Raw genomic sequence first — 17472 nt, forward strand, 5'->3', positions numbered from 1 at the left:
GGTACTGGTTCTGCTACTTGTGATCGTTATTACAAGGATTTTTTTTTATAAAATATAAAAACCTGTGCAAGATACCATTACATATCAACGAACCGATAAATTCATTTTCTTTTTAAAGTACCCATATGAAAAAAAAAACAATCTTAACAGTCTAAGATGTTTCATAGAAAAATAGAACTGTTTGGAAGTCATTTTATTATATTTTACTAACTTGATGCATTACCGATCAACTGAAATACTTACCGACAAAGCGTATTTTGATCTATGGCTTCTTTGACCTTGGCATAACTTCCCTCGCCAAGTACATCTCCCATCACATAGTGACCGATTATCTAAATAAAATAGAATTGAAATGAAACGACTAGGTATAGTATAGTATATTAGGGTTGTGTTGACAAAGAGCTAAAGAATGTTATGGGATAAACTTAACGTTCTGCCAACGAAAAATATCTGAACGATATTATCCTCTCCTCAGGGAATGGCAAGTGTCCCATTAAATCATAATAAATGATAAAAAGTACCTAAATCTTTAATATGGGTTAAAATAGAGCCTTTTTCAAATAAGAATTAGATGGCCATATAATTGTCAAAACTAATTTTAATATCTTAAAATTAAAAGATCTAGGTACTATTAAAGTAAAAAATAAAGATTGAATCATAGAATAAACACTAGGTAGGTACCTTGGTAGTTTTCTTCTTGTTTTCATAGACCACATCCTTGCTGTCAACCCGACGGATGGCCAACAAATCAGATATATTGTCATCCCAACCAAAGTCCTACAATATTTAAAAATATAACTTCTTCAATTTATACTACCTTGGCTACATGTGTGCATTAGTTGGGTTTTCGAAACCCAAGTGGAACCCAACTTTTGTTCTCCTTATAGACAGGACCGGACACCCAAAATTTTTTTTTGCAACACTTAAATGCAGAAATATTACCTATTGGATATATGACCTAAAGGAGGAGAGGTGGAACTGCGGAGCTGAAAAGTACTGCATGTAAGTCTAGGTGCTTGTTGTTGAATTGAATAAGTAAATAATTTTCATGAATAGGTATGAGATACAAATATAGTTAGGTTGTTATTAAATGTTTTTGGTATTTGCTGTACAGCCTAATACAATAAGGAAAAATCAATGTCAAAAGTGGAATTTTGAGTATTTTTTTTTATTTACCTGGTCGAATTGCGCCATAGCACTAAACCTGCCAGAATACATGCCAACGGATCCAGCAGCCGATCCAGACCTTGACCAACCAGAACCTGAAAAAGGATATTATGTTAAGTATTAATAAAAATCACCGGATGCCACCCTTTCCTTTAGCGGCATCTCAAACGCAATTAGATCTTAGGTATTTGCCGTATCTCTGAACAAAATCGTGCAGGATCACACAAAAAAAAAACATTTTACCGCACGACCTTTGTTTTTAAGTCCAAAATGTGGATGAAAATCAGCTGCATTTGTTTTAGCCAAAGGCTTTTACCGACTCTAAATGATAAGATTGCATACCTGACATAACAGTAGTAGGAACCATTTTAAACGTCTTTAGTTATGAAGCGACACTTTACCGAAAATTGGACCTAAAGCCTCCCCGGCAACAAGCGGATGCAATACGTTATAAAGTCGAAGGCATTGGAATTATTTGCTACCTGGAGGCGGATGGGCCCAAACTGGAGCAGGTTGTACAGGAACATCATCCAGGTTTATAACTTCCTGTCAATATTTTCATAACATAAAATAATCTTTTTTTTACTTGAAATAATGAATAGGAATGCAGGTTAACACTTATATTTCTTAAACACTGTTTTTGAGGTTCCTAGGGCCATACAAAGAACAGGTTTGAAAAAAAAACTTCGATGGGTGTAAGAAATAAATAAACTCTTGATAACGCATTTAAATGAGCCTTTGCTTGAGAAAAAAGGTTAAATATGATAAAACTTCATGTCAAAGGATATCTATCAAAGTCCTACCAATACTTTTTATTTCTCAAAAACAAATGAATTTATTCAAAAATACGAATTCTTTAAAATTCATATCTAAGTGGAAATGAAAATATTTTCCTGATCTAGATCTGGAAAGCCAGCACCCTCGGCATGTTGCAGCGTGAACGCCAGGGAATCCATTATTTCATTCTTACTCTCGGCCCCGAGGGTGAACCCAATCCCTCCCCCACCACCACCCCCAACCGTGACGCCTGTCCCAAAACTGGCATCGTCCCCTGGCTCTGTGTTGGCCTCCCTGTCCTGCCCATCAATCAAATCCTCCCCATCCTCCTCATGATTGATATCCGGCGTTCCCGCATTTTCTCCCCTATCACAATTTTGACTTCCCGCCATTTCACTTTGTGTTTCTGTAGTGGTTTCATTTTGAGTAGGTGTTGCATTGTTGTCACCTGTATCACTTTGTGTTAGGGCCGCAGCCTCCGAGTTTTCATGATCACTAGTAGTGCAGCTTAGCACATCTTCTACCATACAATTGCTGGGTGAATTTTCTTTGTCGTTAATTTGGTCGCTGCTCTTTTCTACGTGTTGTTCTTGCAGGTTATCTACTTGAAGCTGGGGGGGAGCATCCCCTCCAGCCCCAACCCCCAGATCAGCCATGAATTACATAGTGCGGGGAAATACACGTCCAGAGCATGTTGGCCGGCTCGCGAGGATTTTAATTCAACCTTACATTTGCAAGTCAAGGGTATAAATAATTGATTTAAAAAATGAAATGAAACAAAGAAATTAAGATGTATTTCGGTGGAATGTTATTATAGTGACTGTTAATGAAACAATATTGGTGATTTAAGTTTATGGATAAGGATATTTTTTTAGTGAAGTTATTATACCCCTGGTCCCTGCCTGTAGCCATGTCTTAAATTGGCCAGCCTTCAGTCCAGTCCTGAAAACAGGAAAATTATTTTACATAAATCTTGTTTGGTGGGAGAAAATTATTTGCCACCAAAGAATGTGAACAAAAATAGGTTGGTGGATTATTTTCTGGTTTCAGGATTGTTGTGATTAAAAAGCTTGAGGTTAGTAAAATTAGATTATTAAACAACATAAACAACAGTTAAGCATGCATCAGTTTAATTGTGATGTGTATTTATATATGAGACCTTTAAATGACATTTAAATTATAATTTACAAATAAACATAACAAAAATTATCTCTTTTAGACAAATATTTATAAGATAAACAGAAAATAAATAATCAATATAAACAGATATTTTTCATATTTGTCAGAAAATTTTGATTATTTTCTGATTAATTGAGGAAGTCTGAGTTTTTAAAACAAAATAAACATCTGTCAGTTAGGACATGAATGTATTGCTGTGTTTTAGGAAAGCTAAATATTTCTTTGGTCGTATAGTAATTAGGTCGATTCATTTCACTTTTTCATTTCACTAAGACGATAAAAATAATAGTAGTATATGCAATACCAAGGATTCGGGAATAGTTATTTCTCGCATCGTATTATAAACAGCTTTCCGTGGATATAAAAGTTTAAAACCAGTTTTTTAGCCTTGGGGTGCCGAAAGCACCGGTTAAAAAACTGGTTTTAATCTTATGATTGTACATTTTATATTCGTAGAAAGCTAGATATAATACGATGCTAGACATAGTTTTTTCGTATGGATGAGAACCGGTTCCTATCCACCGGATTCGAATGAATACGAGAATGATATTTCCTTTAAAGTTATTCTTTATAATTCTGTCTTTGGAAGTTAGTTATTTGGTTATTTCAAAACACAGCAATTCATTTAAGTACCTAACTGTATGCCCATCAAAGTGTGCATACGACTTAACAGTTTTTATTCCGAGTATTTTTACTTAATGCCTAACACTTTACTGTTGCTATGTTATTTAAATTGACGTAATGTTTCAAAGATAAATTAAAAGTAGCGCGGCCAACATTCTTTGGTTACAACATATTTAGGTTTACAAAATATTCAAAACACAATTCAAGTAAATAATAAATCAGGGAGAAGAAAATGGAAGATAAATCAATGTACTTAAGAAAATCATTTCAGACCAGCTGGATCTTGAAATCATTTTAGTGGTGATCCAGATCGGGGGGAGCCAACTTTCCACCAATGAGAGCACAGCATTTTATGAAATGCCGCGCTGTGATTGGCTGAAATTCGGCGCACCCCGATCTGACTCACCACTAAAATGATTTAAAGATCCAGTCCAGGATTAATTTATCTCCACTGTCCTATCCCTGTGATGGTAATAAATACGTGTGTAATAATATTAGCACATAAACGAATGTTTTTAAATAAACAAAACAAATAACTTCAATATGTCAACTTTTTAGGTTTATTAGGCAATAAATATTCCTTTTTGCGTAACGTTTCTTTTGATTCCGATAAATAAAAAAATCTTTACTATATTCTCATGAATATTTGTTCAATTTAGGTATAATCTTATCGGTTAATTCCATGTACAAAATATATTTTATTCTCCTACCTGTTCGTGGAAAATCGCTTCCATCTTGATGACTTCTCCGATGAATAAATATCTATATAGGTATGTATGGATTGTTTGAATTTAAAATATTTATTTAATACTTAGTTGAAATATTTTCTTAACAAAATTTCTACCATTTCTTTATATTACCACAAAGATAATGAACTATAATTATAATATTGTTTTCTTTACAGTAAATTGATCAGAAAACCTTATATAACCTCTACTATGAAGGAGAACTATACCGGTTCAAGGTGAGTGATGAACAGTTTATAGTTGCATTTATATACAAGTTATATAAAATCCGTGATATTATCGTCAATTTAGATTGCTAATTAGGACCTCAAATATTTAAGTCAAACGTACGTTCCTCCTTGTCAACTCTGGTTAGAACATTATCTAGAACTAGCTTACTGACAGCATTAACATATTTGCATTGAAAACCAAATCAGTAATGACTTGCCATATTTGAAAGACTAAAGCAAGAGCAAATATATCTTTACGGATAGGTGAATAGAGGTGAATAACGAGAAAAAAAATTAAGTTTTAAAGAAAAAAATTATAATAAAACTTGTTCCATATATAGTTAAGTAATAACCAAATGAACGAATGAGATATTATCATATCATATGTTTTAGAATACTTTTAAGTGAATACAGTGTAATTCTAAGTCTTAAGTCCTCTCCCTTTCTAAGCATAATCAATACAATAATTCCCCCTTAAATGTTAATTATTTCAAGTTCAAATTTCAGACAAATATAATATTATTACGATTTCAAAAATTACGGGGTATGGGTTTTAAATTATTAATTCTCCCCCCCAAAAAAACAATTAACAAATAAACGAACTACTATAAATGTCAATTATTTCATCATTTAAATATACCGACGTTAATTTCAGTAATAATTCGTTCTATACAATTTTTTTAAAATAGTTTTCAGAATTAACTAGGTAATCAAGATCCATTTAAAAATAATACTTTTGTAACAAAAACCAAAAAAATTGGATAATTTATAGGTTCAAAATATAAAATGCTTAGGCAAATAATTTCAAATTCAAACGAATCCTTCCCTAGGAATATCCAAATAATATTTGTTTAAGTCTCTAAATTAATTTATTTTCTTCTAAGAAAAATTGTTGGGCTCTATGGCTCGGCCATTAAAAATAAAGTTGATAATGTAACGCGGCATCCTAGCAAAACATAGGACACGGTTGCCAAATTTTAATCAACTTACAAAACATAGTTACCAAAATGAAAAGCAAAACTAAAATTTGAACCCCAAAATGTCATTTTTAAAACAATTACAATAGTATAATTAAATATTTTAAACTTCAATTGATTAAAATTTGTACATTACTGGTAAATTCTAGATTTTTCTTAAAATAACAATATGTCAAAAGAAAGCCTTTGAAAATACGAATTATTTTTCACTAATTAATAATTAAAAATTACAGACTATAAAATAGTAGCTACTCTATAATAAAAGTCTATGACTTTTAGTCCGTCTACACATTCAAAAACTAACCTCCTTATTAATTGCGGGCTGATATGAAGAATTAAGGACACAAATGATTAATTAAATAAATTTCTAAATATTGCAGTAAAACACTAGAGGGAGAATGGGTTAAATAACTGTGTGTCCCCATCCCAAGGACCTTCTGCCGACTCTCAATTGGGTCTTTGAAAATCAACCAATAGTGTCCGGGAATATTAACAAAGCCAAGTGGCAGAAAACAATTTACTAGCAGGCGAAAAAGGTCATTGGAAAAGGGGGGAGGTAGTTTTCTGTATACATCTATACAATAGATCTGACTCAAAAATCTTTTTAACCAGTTATTGTTGAGCTACTTATGGATAAAAGTAGCTAAGGATGACAACATCCAATGCAGCGAAAAAGGGGGAGGTAGGTTGTGCTAAAATTCCATAAAGGCGTGAGTTTTAAGGCTTAAAAACAATAGTAGAATGATAATATTCACTAAATATGTGTATTTCTTATTGAAAAGAACTATATAGATAAAAATATTAGTGAAAAATATTTAGTAAATATTATCGTTCTACTACTAATTTTTTAAGTCATAAAACATACATTATAAGTTAGATTGTAGTTTTGACACTAAAACTATAAATAAAAATGCATAAACAAAAGTTTAAAAAACCGTCCTTGATGGAGGATGGCTAGCCAAATAGGTTTTTAAATATCTATATAAGTATAGCACAAAGTTCCCATTTATTTTTGCTTAGATCAACAAATAATAATAAAATATTCGTTTGCTATTAAGGTTTTTAATGGCTAATAAAATAGACTTTTGTAATTTTGGGGGAAACTATGGCACACCCACACCTTTCCATCAATTATTCCCGTATTCATAATTGGCACCATTTACATCATTTATTGTTATTATATGTGTTATTCCAATGGATTTAATATTCAAGGATAAATCTTTTGATGTCTTTTAGTGTTTTATAACAACAGATCTAATATCAAAAAATAAATTATAGAGTATTTATGATAGTGATACAACAACTTATTTAATATTTAAATTTTAAAATATCATTTTCTTATTCGTTGGATTAATAACTTTAGGGACTTTTACTGAATTTAATTGGTTGGTTCATTAAGTTGAGTGTCCAAACGTTTCAACCACTAATTGTAATATACAGACGGGTTATTTTTGTGTATAATCATTGGGGATGAACATCAATTTATCGGCCATTGTCTTGTCCCTTAGGTCCCTGCTATGAAATAGACATTCAAAAAAAGTTCTCTCCACTGTTAAGATATCTAATGTTGTATGTGTTTCCTTTAAAGAATATTACATATTAGATTTGTTGTGTATATTTGCTTAAAACAATAATATTAATACAACAAGAAACAATACACAAACAAACATGCAAGGTTATTAGGTTATTTCCTACTATTTCTTTAATATACACTTGCGGATTCGCCCCTAGCCTCTAGGGGCTTTGCCCCATGAGGTAGTTTAAAAAAAAATTCGGGTGCTGCGAACCATACTCTCCCCCTCCCCCCAATTTTTTTGAGGGGGGGGATTTCATTTTTGGGAGGGTTGGGGGTGTCCCACCCTCCAAGAAAATAGCTTAAAACCACCACAGGACCAATAGGTATATACCCTGATAAGTAGAATCTGATCGGATCAGTGGTTACCGAGATCTTAAGGGACAGACAGACGAACGGACGGAAGGCCAGACAGACATCGTTCTACTTTGTACTATAGATACTTATATATTCAGGGATCTTAAGGGATAAGACAATGGATGATAAATTGCTGAAACCCCCAATCACGATAGACAAAGTCACAACCCCGACTGTAGATAAAAAATGATGGTGGAAAAGTTTGGACACTGAAGGTTTGTACAACCCAAAACAAGATTTAATCAAAGTCCCCAAAGTTTTCAAACTATTACAATTAGGTGAAAATTTTTGGGGAGTATACACATAAAGTAGTATGGGGGAAAAAGATAAACGTCAAAACTTTTTTATTTAACACCCCTCTTGACTACACAAGATGGGTGAATCCAGCCCTCTTAATTTAGCCTCTGGTCGGCTAACAGATCTATAGTATAAATCATACAGATAACTACCTGCCTCCATTTTCCAAGGACCTTTTTCGTCAGCTAGCAAATTGTTTTCTGCTACTTGACTGTGTTAATATTCCCGACACTATTGGTTGATTTTAAAAGACCCAATTGAGAGTTGGCACAAGATCCTTTGGATGGGGACATACAGTTATTTAACCCCTTCCCCCTCTAGTGTTTTACTCTAATGTCGGATGTAAACGTCCTTGTTTAATTTTATATTTATAATTCTATCTGAATAATGCAAAATTAAGTAATTTTAAGTTTAAGTAAAAAGCGTGATTAGATGCACAATTCTGCAACATTTATTCTTCTTAACAAGGATGTTAACATCCATAAAAGTGAAGCACAGCAAACATGTTATCAATTGTAGAATAACAAGGAGACTTAACAAAATGATGCTATAAAAACTATCTGTTCTGTAGATTAAAATATTAGTTTGGACTCTACATGTTTTCAACCCAACAATAAAAATTCAATTAAATTACCCAAGGTCATTGAGCCAGCGAACATGATGACGTGGTTTTAAAATTTTGGGTACCGCTAAATATACAGTTCCTGGCATGTAAAGCATTTAATGCCAATACTTGTCATGGAGTTTATATTTGAATTGACATCAATAGAAAGATTTAAAAATCAATTTTTTCAAGTGACCAGTGACCATCTAATATTGATTATAGAGTTGCTATGTTCCCTTTAGACATTTGAAACTTAATTAAAGTCACCATATTCCAGCAGACAAACTCTTAATATAGAAAAGCTTTGCTTTTAACAATTGCATCTTTTTACCACATAAATAAACTAAAATCCACAAAAATTTATGTGAAAATAGTTTAGATTGCATAGACCCATTTCATCACATAGAAAAATATTCAAATTAAACCAAGGATAATTACGTCCAACTGTAGCAAAGCTGTTAGAAATTATACAAGAAAATTATATGGTTAAACATTGAAAGATTTATAGAAATGAGAAAGAAAAAAAAAGAAATAAGGGGCTTTGAGTTTTGATTTCTACTCCATTCTAAAGTTGTCCTCACGAAATTTACTTAAAATGGCATAAGACTTTTTTATAATTCTTCTGTGTTTCAGTTTATTAATGTTTTTTTTCTGAAGTTTTTCTTGAGTGGGTTGTTACCCTACTCCATCCCCCCCAAAAAAAAAAAAAATTTAAAACCTTCCCAGGACCTATAAGAAGCCTATATTGTAAAGTTGAGCCACATCGGTCCAGCGGTTAGGAAGATCCTATGGTAAAGACAGAAAGACAGAAAGACACACATCCTGTTATTTTTATATAATTCACGATTATTATTGTTGCGGTGTTACTAAAATGCTTGTTTTACCTTGCCTTACGAGAAATGTAGCTGACAGAGTACTGATCCGGCCCTAAAGAGAGAATATCCATTTGAAAAAGTTTTAAAATGATCAAAGTTTTAAAGATTATCTTAATCTCGTGGAATATTACAGAACCATTATTATTCGAAATGCATTTTGAAAACACCAAATTTAATTTTCTTCTAAACAGCAAAATAAGAAGCAATTTATAGTGCCCAATAAAAATTAATTTCATACAATACAAATGACCAATTATAGGCCAGTATACATTTTACCATATTGGTTAATTACAATGCATACTGGCCTGTCATTGGTCATTTGTATTGTGTCACGTCATTTTTACTAGGCACTATGAGCTGGTGCGGTCTGTCCACAACCGTCTTTCTTTTCTCTTAGTCGCCCTTTTTCAACAATTTTCAGCCTAAATGACATACTTTTTTGTGCTTAGAAAATTTTCAAGCACTTTTTTGCTATTTTTTTTATTTTTTGAATTATATAAACGTCCCCTATCTTTACTATTAATATCCTTCTTACTTATACACTTGTCTATATGGTCTATATTTGAAAATATCTATAATACAAAGTAGAATGATGTCTGTCCGTCCGTCTGTCTGTCTGTCTGTCTGTCTGTCTGTCCGTCTGTCCGTCCCTTAAGATCTCGGTAACCACTGAACCGATCGGATTCTACTCTTCAGGGTATATACCTACTGGTCCTGTGGTGGTTTTATTCTATTTTCTTGGGGGGTGGGACACCCCCAACCCCCCCAAAACAAAAAATCTCCCCCATTTTTTTTGCTAAAGATTTCCTTGGTCCTTTTACGATTTTTTTATCACCTCTTGGGGCAAAGCCCCTAGAGGCTAGGGGCGAAGCCGCTAGGGGTCTATATTTGAAAATTGTCAAGTACACATGATTTATAACAATTTTATAAGTATTAGAGCACTTTTAAAGCAAAGAGTAAAATAATGTAAAGCCAAAATCATGTTTTGTCTAAGGATTATAATTTTATTATTTTAAACGTGCAATTTTTGGATAAAAAGTTTTAAAGCTGCGCTGCTTATGAACATAATTCTGCTTAAATCATCTAAATTTTGATGAGCTAAATTTGAATTTCCGAATGTGTACACAGTTTCCTCGGTGTTTCCTCATCCTATCTTAATATTTACTACTGGCTAAAATAGTTTCAAACTTCCCAAAAAAATTAAAATTTTGAATGTATAATGTATAAATCGTTTATACAATCAAATTTAGATTTTTTTTTTGAAGTTTGAAACTATTTTAGCCAGTAGTAAATATTAAGATAGGATGAGGAAACACCGAGGAAACTGTGTACACATTTGGAAATTCAAATTCAGCTTATCAAAATTATATCTATCCATTACTCTCTAAAATTTTCTTTAAAGATAATCAGTTTAAAAATTAATTTGACCCAGTTTGAGAGTAGGAAGGGAAAATGAAAATCTTTTTAAAAGCAAAACTTTTCTATAATGAGTGTCGGTATGTCCGTGACGGTTAGCTCTTTTCGTTAATTTAAACAGGTTAGAATTTTCAAACTTGATTTTTATATACAGTTAGATATGAATTAGAAAGCGTAGCAACTCTATAATCGTCACCAGATTGTCCTTACGATTTTTTAATACAGATTCCTAGAACATCAAAGTACAATGTTATAAGCGAAGCATCTCTTTAATTGATTCACAAAAAAAAATATGTAACAATGTCCGTAAACATTATTCTGTTTTTAAGCAATTTTGCAACAAATCTCTTTCCAATTTATTTTATATTATTCTTATTCAGTTCAGACACTCTATAACTGTTAATGCTTGTTTGTCCTCCGTTTCATAGCTTTGCTTTTATAGATGTTGTCATCCTTATAATAAAAAGCTTATCTACATTTGGGTTATCTACGTCAGAGAGTTAGTAAGCCTGTAACGGATAGCTACGATTTTAATGAATATTATCGTCCTTGAGATTTAAAACTTTGCATGTAGATTCATGTAACAATAAAGTATAATTTTTAAAGGTAATTTTTGTTGGAGATCGAGTCCGTAGTTCTATATTAAACACTAGCGGCTACGCCCCTAGAGGCCTCTAGGGGCATTTGAGGAGAGGGGAAAGTCGATTTTGATAACCCATTTGATTATTTTAGATTTTAAAAGAAAAAGTAAAAAAAAAAATTTTTTGGTGGGGGCGAAAATTTTTTTTTGTTGGGAGGGGGTGCCGTGCCCCCCCCCCCTAATTTTTAATTTTAGTTTTAAAAAATAAAAAAAAAATTGGGGGGGGGGGGTTGGGGGTGTCCCACCTCCCAAGAAAATAGTTGTAAACCTTCCCTTGACCTATGAAAAGCTACCCTGTTAAGGAGAACCCGATCTGTTCAGCGGTTAGCGAGATCCTTCGGTACAAACAAACACACAGACACACAGATACACAGACACACAAACATCCTGTTACTTTAGTATAAGGATGTCCAGCCGTTTTCAAGATCTTACTGAACATACAGAGAGACAACCAACTACTTTAGTATATTCTATACTGAAAAGTAGAAAGCTGAGTGTGTATGACTGATAACATCTTGAAAACTGGGAAGTTCAGTTATGGACCAGGGTAGGTTTTAAGCTATTTGGCGAGGGAATGCGTCCTCCACCCCTCTCACACATGTCTCGGAATTGTTTTAGGATATATATATTCTTTTTAAAAGCGAAGTATTTCTATAATTAGGGTCGGTCCGTCCGTACGTCCGTCCGTCCGTCCGTAACGAATAGCTTTTTTCGTTAATTTAGGCATGTTAGAATTGTCCTATCGATTTCAAACTTTGCATGGTGATTCCTGTAGTAGGTAGGTACGATTTAGAAAGCATAGCAACTCTATAATCATTACCAAAATGTCCGTACGTCCATTTTAAACATGTTGATTTTTTTTACTTTTTTAACAACAAATTTTTATATGATCTAATTATCCGATTGATCTGATTTTTTGTATACTGAATTTTCACTAACAATATTGCATCGACTCTTATACATTTATATTTGGATTATTAAGTTCTGACACTATACAAGTGTTAATGTCCGTTTGTGCTACCGTGCTTTTATAGATGTTGTCATCCTTGTTAAATCTAAGTCTTGTCATGATTTCAGGCTATTTTTTTTTTGGTTTTGTTCCTCCCCCTTCGGATAATGTCTCTATAGATGCTAGGGGCGCAGCCGGTAGTATCGCTTATACAGTGTGTTTTTTTTTATGAGAACTTTTTTGAAAGCAATTTTACCCCACTTATAGTTATCAGAATTTTATGATTAACGGCTTATTTTCTTCGTTTTTTATAACCATTTAAAGAACAGTAAAAAAATATTTCAGTTTTTATTTAAAAAGTACAGTAAAATCAAAAATTCAAAACCTGGGTGTCAACATCTAAAAATGATTTTATCTTCTACCCTTTGCAAGAATTGTTGCAAAACGCTTCAAAGTTGAGATACAGAGTTAAAAATGTATACAGATACTTTTGGGGACATGTACTAGAACATATTAAAGTTTGAAGGCCATATCTTAACCAGGGAGGGAGTACTTGCCCCACAAAGTGGACTACTGAAAATCCAATTTTTTTCTTGCAAAGAGTAGAAGATTTGAGCGTAATAAAAATGCGCTAAAACCTTTTTTAGATGTTGACACCTAAGTTTTGAATTTTTGATTTTACTGTACTTTTTTAATAAAAACTGAAATATTTTTTTAATGTTTTATAAATGGTTATAAAAAACGAAGAAAATAAGCCGTTAATCATTAAATTCTGATAACTATAAGTGGGATAAAATTGCTTTCAAAAAGGTTCTCATAAAAAAACACACTGTATTATATGTTGTATGTAAAGTGTGTAAGTACTAGGGGGTGAGTCTTCAACTCCGTACATAACTCATATCATCCAGTCATGAAACAGCTGCATATTATAATGACAGCGCATACTTCCTTCCCCATTTGCTTTATTCTTATCACAAGTACCCCCACTTATTAATAAAAATATAATCGTTATGAAGCAGCAGTAGTTACTAATTTATAAATATTATGGTTGAGATAGATTTATAACTGTTAAAAGTACTTATAGGCAATTGTAAAAAATGCGACTGTAGTGAAACTGTAATGTTTTACGTTCGAAGCTCATCCCGAAGCTTGTCTTAACTAGCGATTGTTAAAATTGTACTTAATGCTACTATGTCAGATGCGTGACATTAATACGCGTGAATATAGGGGAAATGCTATGACTTAAAACAGGCGCAACTCATTAGCATGTACAGTAACGGACTTTCAGGCAAGGGTTGTTCAATCAAAATGTTCTAACTTTTGACATTAAGATTCCTTGATAATCTGAATTTGGCGAAAAATGAAAACATGAAATCTGTTTACATGGTGAAATGATGTAACACCTCATGTAACATATTGGGGTAATAGTTCACAATTATTCATAATCCCATATCTAATGAAAATATCTTACAACTATTACAGTTAGGGAGTTGAATAAATTTTTATAGAAGCAGAAATATAATCTATGATTATGGTTTGGACCCTCTAAAACTGTAATCTACCTTTCCACTTTCCCCTCTCTTGTTGAAGATATCTTCAACGCCGATACGATTTTTGAAATTTAAGATTCCACTTTTGTCTCGCTTGGTGAAGATATCTTCAACAAGAGAGACAAAAGTGGAATCTTATATTTCAAAAATCGTATCGGCGTTGAAGATATCTTCACCAAGAGAGGGGAAAGTGGAAGGGTAGATTACAGTTTTAGAAGGTCCAAACCATAATCATAGATTATATTTCTGCTTCTATAAAAATGGATTCAACTCCCTTACTGTATTAGGGAGGGTCGATATTATTCTTATATTGCAGACGTCACACCTACTTGATGCAAACACAGAAATTGTAGAGCAGCTTTGTAATTACAATTTCGGGAATAGTCCCTTTCGTGGCAACGCCCCTTGAGGGGCGATTCATCGTACTTTTAAAATGGCTTTTTATAGGTTATTTTAGGTTAGGTTAGGTTATATTGGGTTAGGTGATTGCCCCACAGGGTTAGAGCCCCCCGCAGTGGTTAGAAATAAGAGAAAAGCTACTGTGAAAAATACGAAGAATCGCCCCTTAAGGTGCGTTGCCACGAAAGGAACTATACCCAAAATTTCTATCCTTATCTAAAGTAACATGATGCCTTTGAGTCTGTGACTGTTTGTACCGAAGGATCTTGCTAACCGCTGGACCCTTATGGTTTTCCTTTACAGCGAAGCTTCTTATAAGTTTTGGGAAGATGGGGTTGGAGTCGACCATTCAGTCGACGATTAAAGTCCCTCCACAGATTATGACGTCCTACGAGGCCAGTATACACTGAAATTGACCAATGGTAAAATTTATGCTGGCATCTCATTGGTTATTTTATCGTGTGACGTCAAAATCTGAGGTGGGACTTTAATCATCTTTGACCATTCACTTTGTAATTTTAGGGTCATTCGTTTGGCAGCGATATGATCCTGGTAAAACAAATAATAATAATAATAATAATGATTCTATGGCGCAAAGCTTCTCTAAAAGTAAGTCTATATGTCAATCATCATAAATGCGGGAGGGCCAATACAATGTGTTTTACCATAGATTTATATTTTCCTCTAAAGGGGATAAAATATAAATAAAATAAAAAGACATTTAACGCTAGGATTTATTTAGTTTATACAACAAGATTAAAGCTAGGAATAAAAATGAATGACTTTTACATTTTTTTAATTTATGCAGATTTTGATGAAAAAGTTAAAAAGTCTGGCCAAATTACGTCATACTTATCAAAGTTTATAGTATAAAAGACTTCATGAAAAAAATTTTAGATTAGGGCCAATTACAATTTGTTTATTAAGATTTTTAGAAAGATGTAATAGTTGTCTGAAATTCTTTTGGAGATTCTCTTCGTTATTAAGCGTCTACTCTAAATGTCTTTATTATCAGCTTATCTGTTATTTTCATTCTTTTATTTCATCAATTTTTACAAATATATAATTCTTCTGGCATTATCTAGCACTAAAAGAATAATTTTTTATTGAAAATTTTCATATTAAAGTAACAGGATATATGTCTGCCTGTCTGTTCCAAAAGATATCAAAAACCGCTGAACCGATACAGTTCTCCTTTACAAAGTAGCTACTCATAGGTCCTGGGTAGGTTTATAGCTATTTTTGGGGAGAGTACCACCACTCGTATAAGAAATATTGCCCCTAAAAAATGATCCCATCCCCCCACCCCAAAAAAAATTTAATCAAAATTAAAAAATTAATAAAATTTAATGACTTTTCACTTAGAGGCCTCTAGGGGCTCAGCCTTTAATCTTGAATAAAGACATTATGAAAACTAATAAAGTTTAAATATTCCTAAATAATCTTACTGGGATTATCATAAACCATGAATAGAAAAATTTATTGGTTACAGAGGGCGACAGTTTATACAATATTCATACACACCCCGCAACTACAAATTACAGGTATTAAAAAAAGAAAATTATGTTTAAGTGTTTTGAATAATTTTGTAGCGACCAGTGAAGTGTCTACAATATAAAGTATTAAGCGACTTATTGAAGCGACTTGTGAAGGGTTTAGTGATTAAAATAAGCACTGAACATCAAACCAAATATAAACACACCTAACAGCGACAAGTGAAGTGTCTAGTATATTATAAAGTGTGGAATAAAACACGACGTAAATTATATCTTCTGAAACATTAACCCAGTCCCAAAATACTGAAATTCCTAACAGCGACTAGTGAAGTGTCTAGTTTATTATATAGTGTAGAATAAAATAAACCTTAAAAATCAACCAAAAAAAGGGAATCTTAACAGCGACTAGTGAAGTGTCTAATATATTATAAAGTGTAGAATAAAACACGACATAAATCATATCTTCTGAAACATCAACCAAAAAAACTGGAATTCCTAACAGCGACTAGTGAAGTGTCTAGTATATTATAAAGTGTAGAATAAAACACGACATATATTATATCTTCTGAGAATTTTCCATCTTTACTGTCTCCGTGGAAAATATTTTCCTTGCATTCACAAATATCTACAAACATTTTCATTCAATATAGAAACAAGGATGACAACTTATATAAAAGCGAAGCTCATCCAATAAGCTAATAAAATCATTACTAAACAGCGTTTTACATTTTGAAGAAACAAAAATTTTGCTAATCTTTATTAGAATTGCGTAAATGCAGGATGCTTAATATGGACTTACTAAAATTAAATGTTTTAGTGTTAAACTTACCTAATTGTTGAATGAATCTATATTTCAACAATATAAATGATACAGAATACCTCGTTATTACAGGAGTACTAAATTAAGTTTAAAAAGGGAAAAGGATATTATATTCTGAAAAACAATTCTAAAGGAAATTTCCCCACAACTCCCTTCACCTTTTCCTGCTCTTCTTTCCCACCCCTTTTAGTTACATGAAACATGTTTTAAGGTTTCGTGATTTTACATGAAAAATTTCATAAGGTTTCGTGATTTTTTTTGTAGAATTGATTGTAATAATAGCTACCCCTCAGTTTAAATCAATAAGGTAATTCGTTAATTCAGATGGACTAACATACACTCACCGAACAAATCCATTCTTTAAAAATCTTAATCGTACCTAAACTCTACTGTATAGAAGTAATACCTAATAATGTTGATAGAGTATAATATTATGATATGAATGAATCATAATTATCTTAATGATCATAATAAAGAGCTGATTCTAGAACATTAAAACTGCTAGAATAACACTAGATTATAGTTTTTTTTGATAACTAACTAGCGGTTACACCCCTAGAGGTTTTAAAAGAATTTTAAATTTTTTTTACTTTTTCTTTTTAAATCTAAAATAGAAAAATTGGGTTATTGAATTTAACTCCTCCTCCTCAAGTGCTTCTTGGGGCCTCTAGGGGCGTAGCTGCTAGTTTAGTTAAAAAGAACTGAATAGAGAGCACCATTCAAAACGAAAGAACAGACAGACAGACAGACAGACAGACATGCTCACTATAAATTATGGATGATGATATAATGTGATTTATTATTTATAAAGAACCGA

At 32.5% G+C, this 17472-nt stretch overlaps 1 protein-coding gene across 4 annotated transcripts in view; it reads right to left on the bottom strand.

Moving 5' to 3' along the window:
- Positions 1-5614, bottom strand: part of LOC145319823 (serine/threonine-protein kinase STK11-like) — a 38044-nt gene extending 32430 nt beyond the window's left edge. For 2 of the 4 annotated variants that reach the window (XM_080162186.1, XM_080162188.1), the window contains exons 1-7: positions 4458-4517; positions 2847-2886; positions 2058-2668; positions 1650-1710; positions 1177-1262; positions 682-777; positions 244-332 (exon numbers count right to left, since the gene is read on the bottom strand). In XM_080162186.1, coding sequence (XP_080018312.1) covers positions 244-332; positions 682-777; positions 1177-1262; positions 1650-1710; positions 2058-2600 — 875 coding nt within the window. In that variant the 5' untranslated portion in view covers positions 2601-2668; positions 2847-2886; positions 4458-4517. Of the gene's footprint in view, positions 1-243; positions 333-681; positions 778-1176; positions 1263-1649; positions 1711-2057; positions 2669-2833; positions 2887-4457; positions 4518-5532 lie in introns of those variants that run through there. The other 2 variants (XM_080162187.1, XM_080162189.1) reach the window with 2 other exon arrangements.
- Positions 5615-17472: the final 11858 nt, after the last annotated feature.

Source organism: Acartia tonsa, chromosome 5, assembly GCF_053477335.1.
Source record: "Acartia tonsa isolate MP-2025a chromosome 5, ASM5347733v1, whole genome shotgun sequence".
Taxonomy (NCBI): domain Eukaryota; kingdom Metazoa; phylum Arthropoda; class Copepoda; order Calanoida; family Acartiidae; genus Acartia; species Acartia tonsa.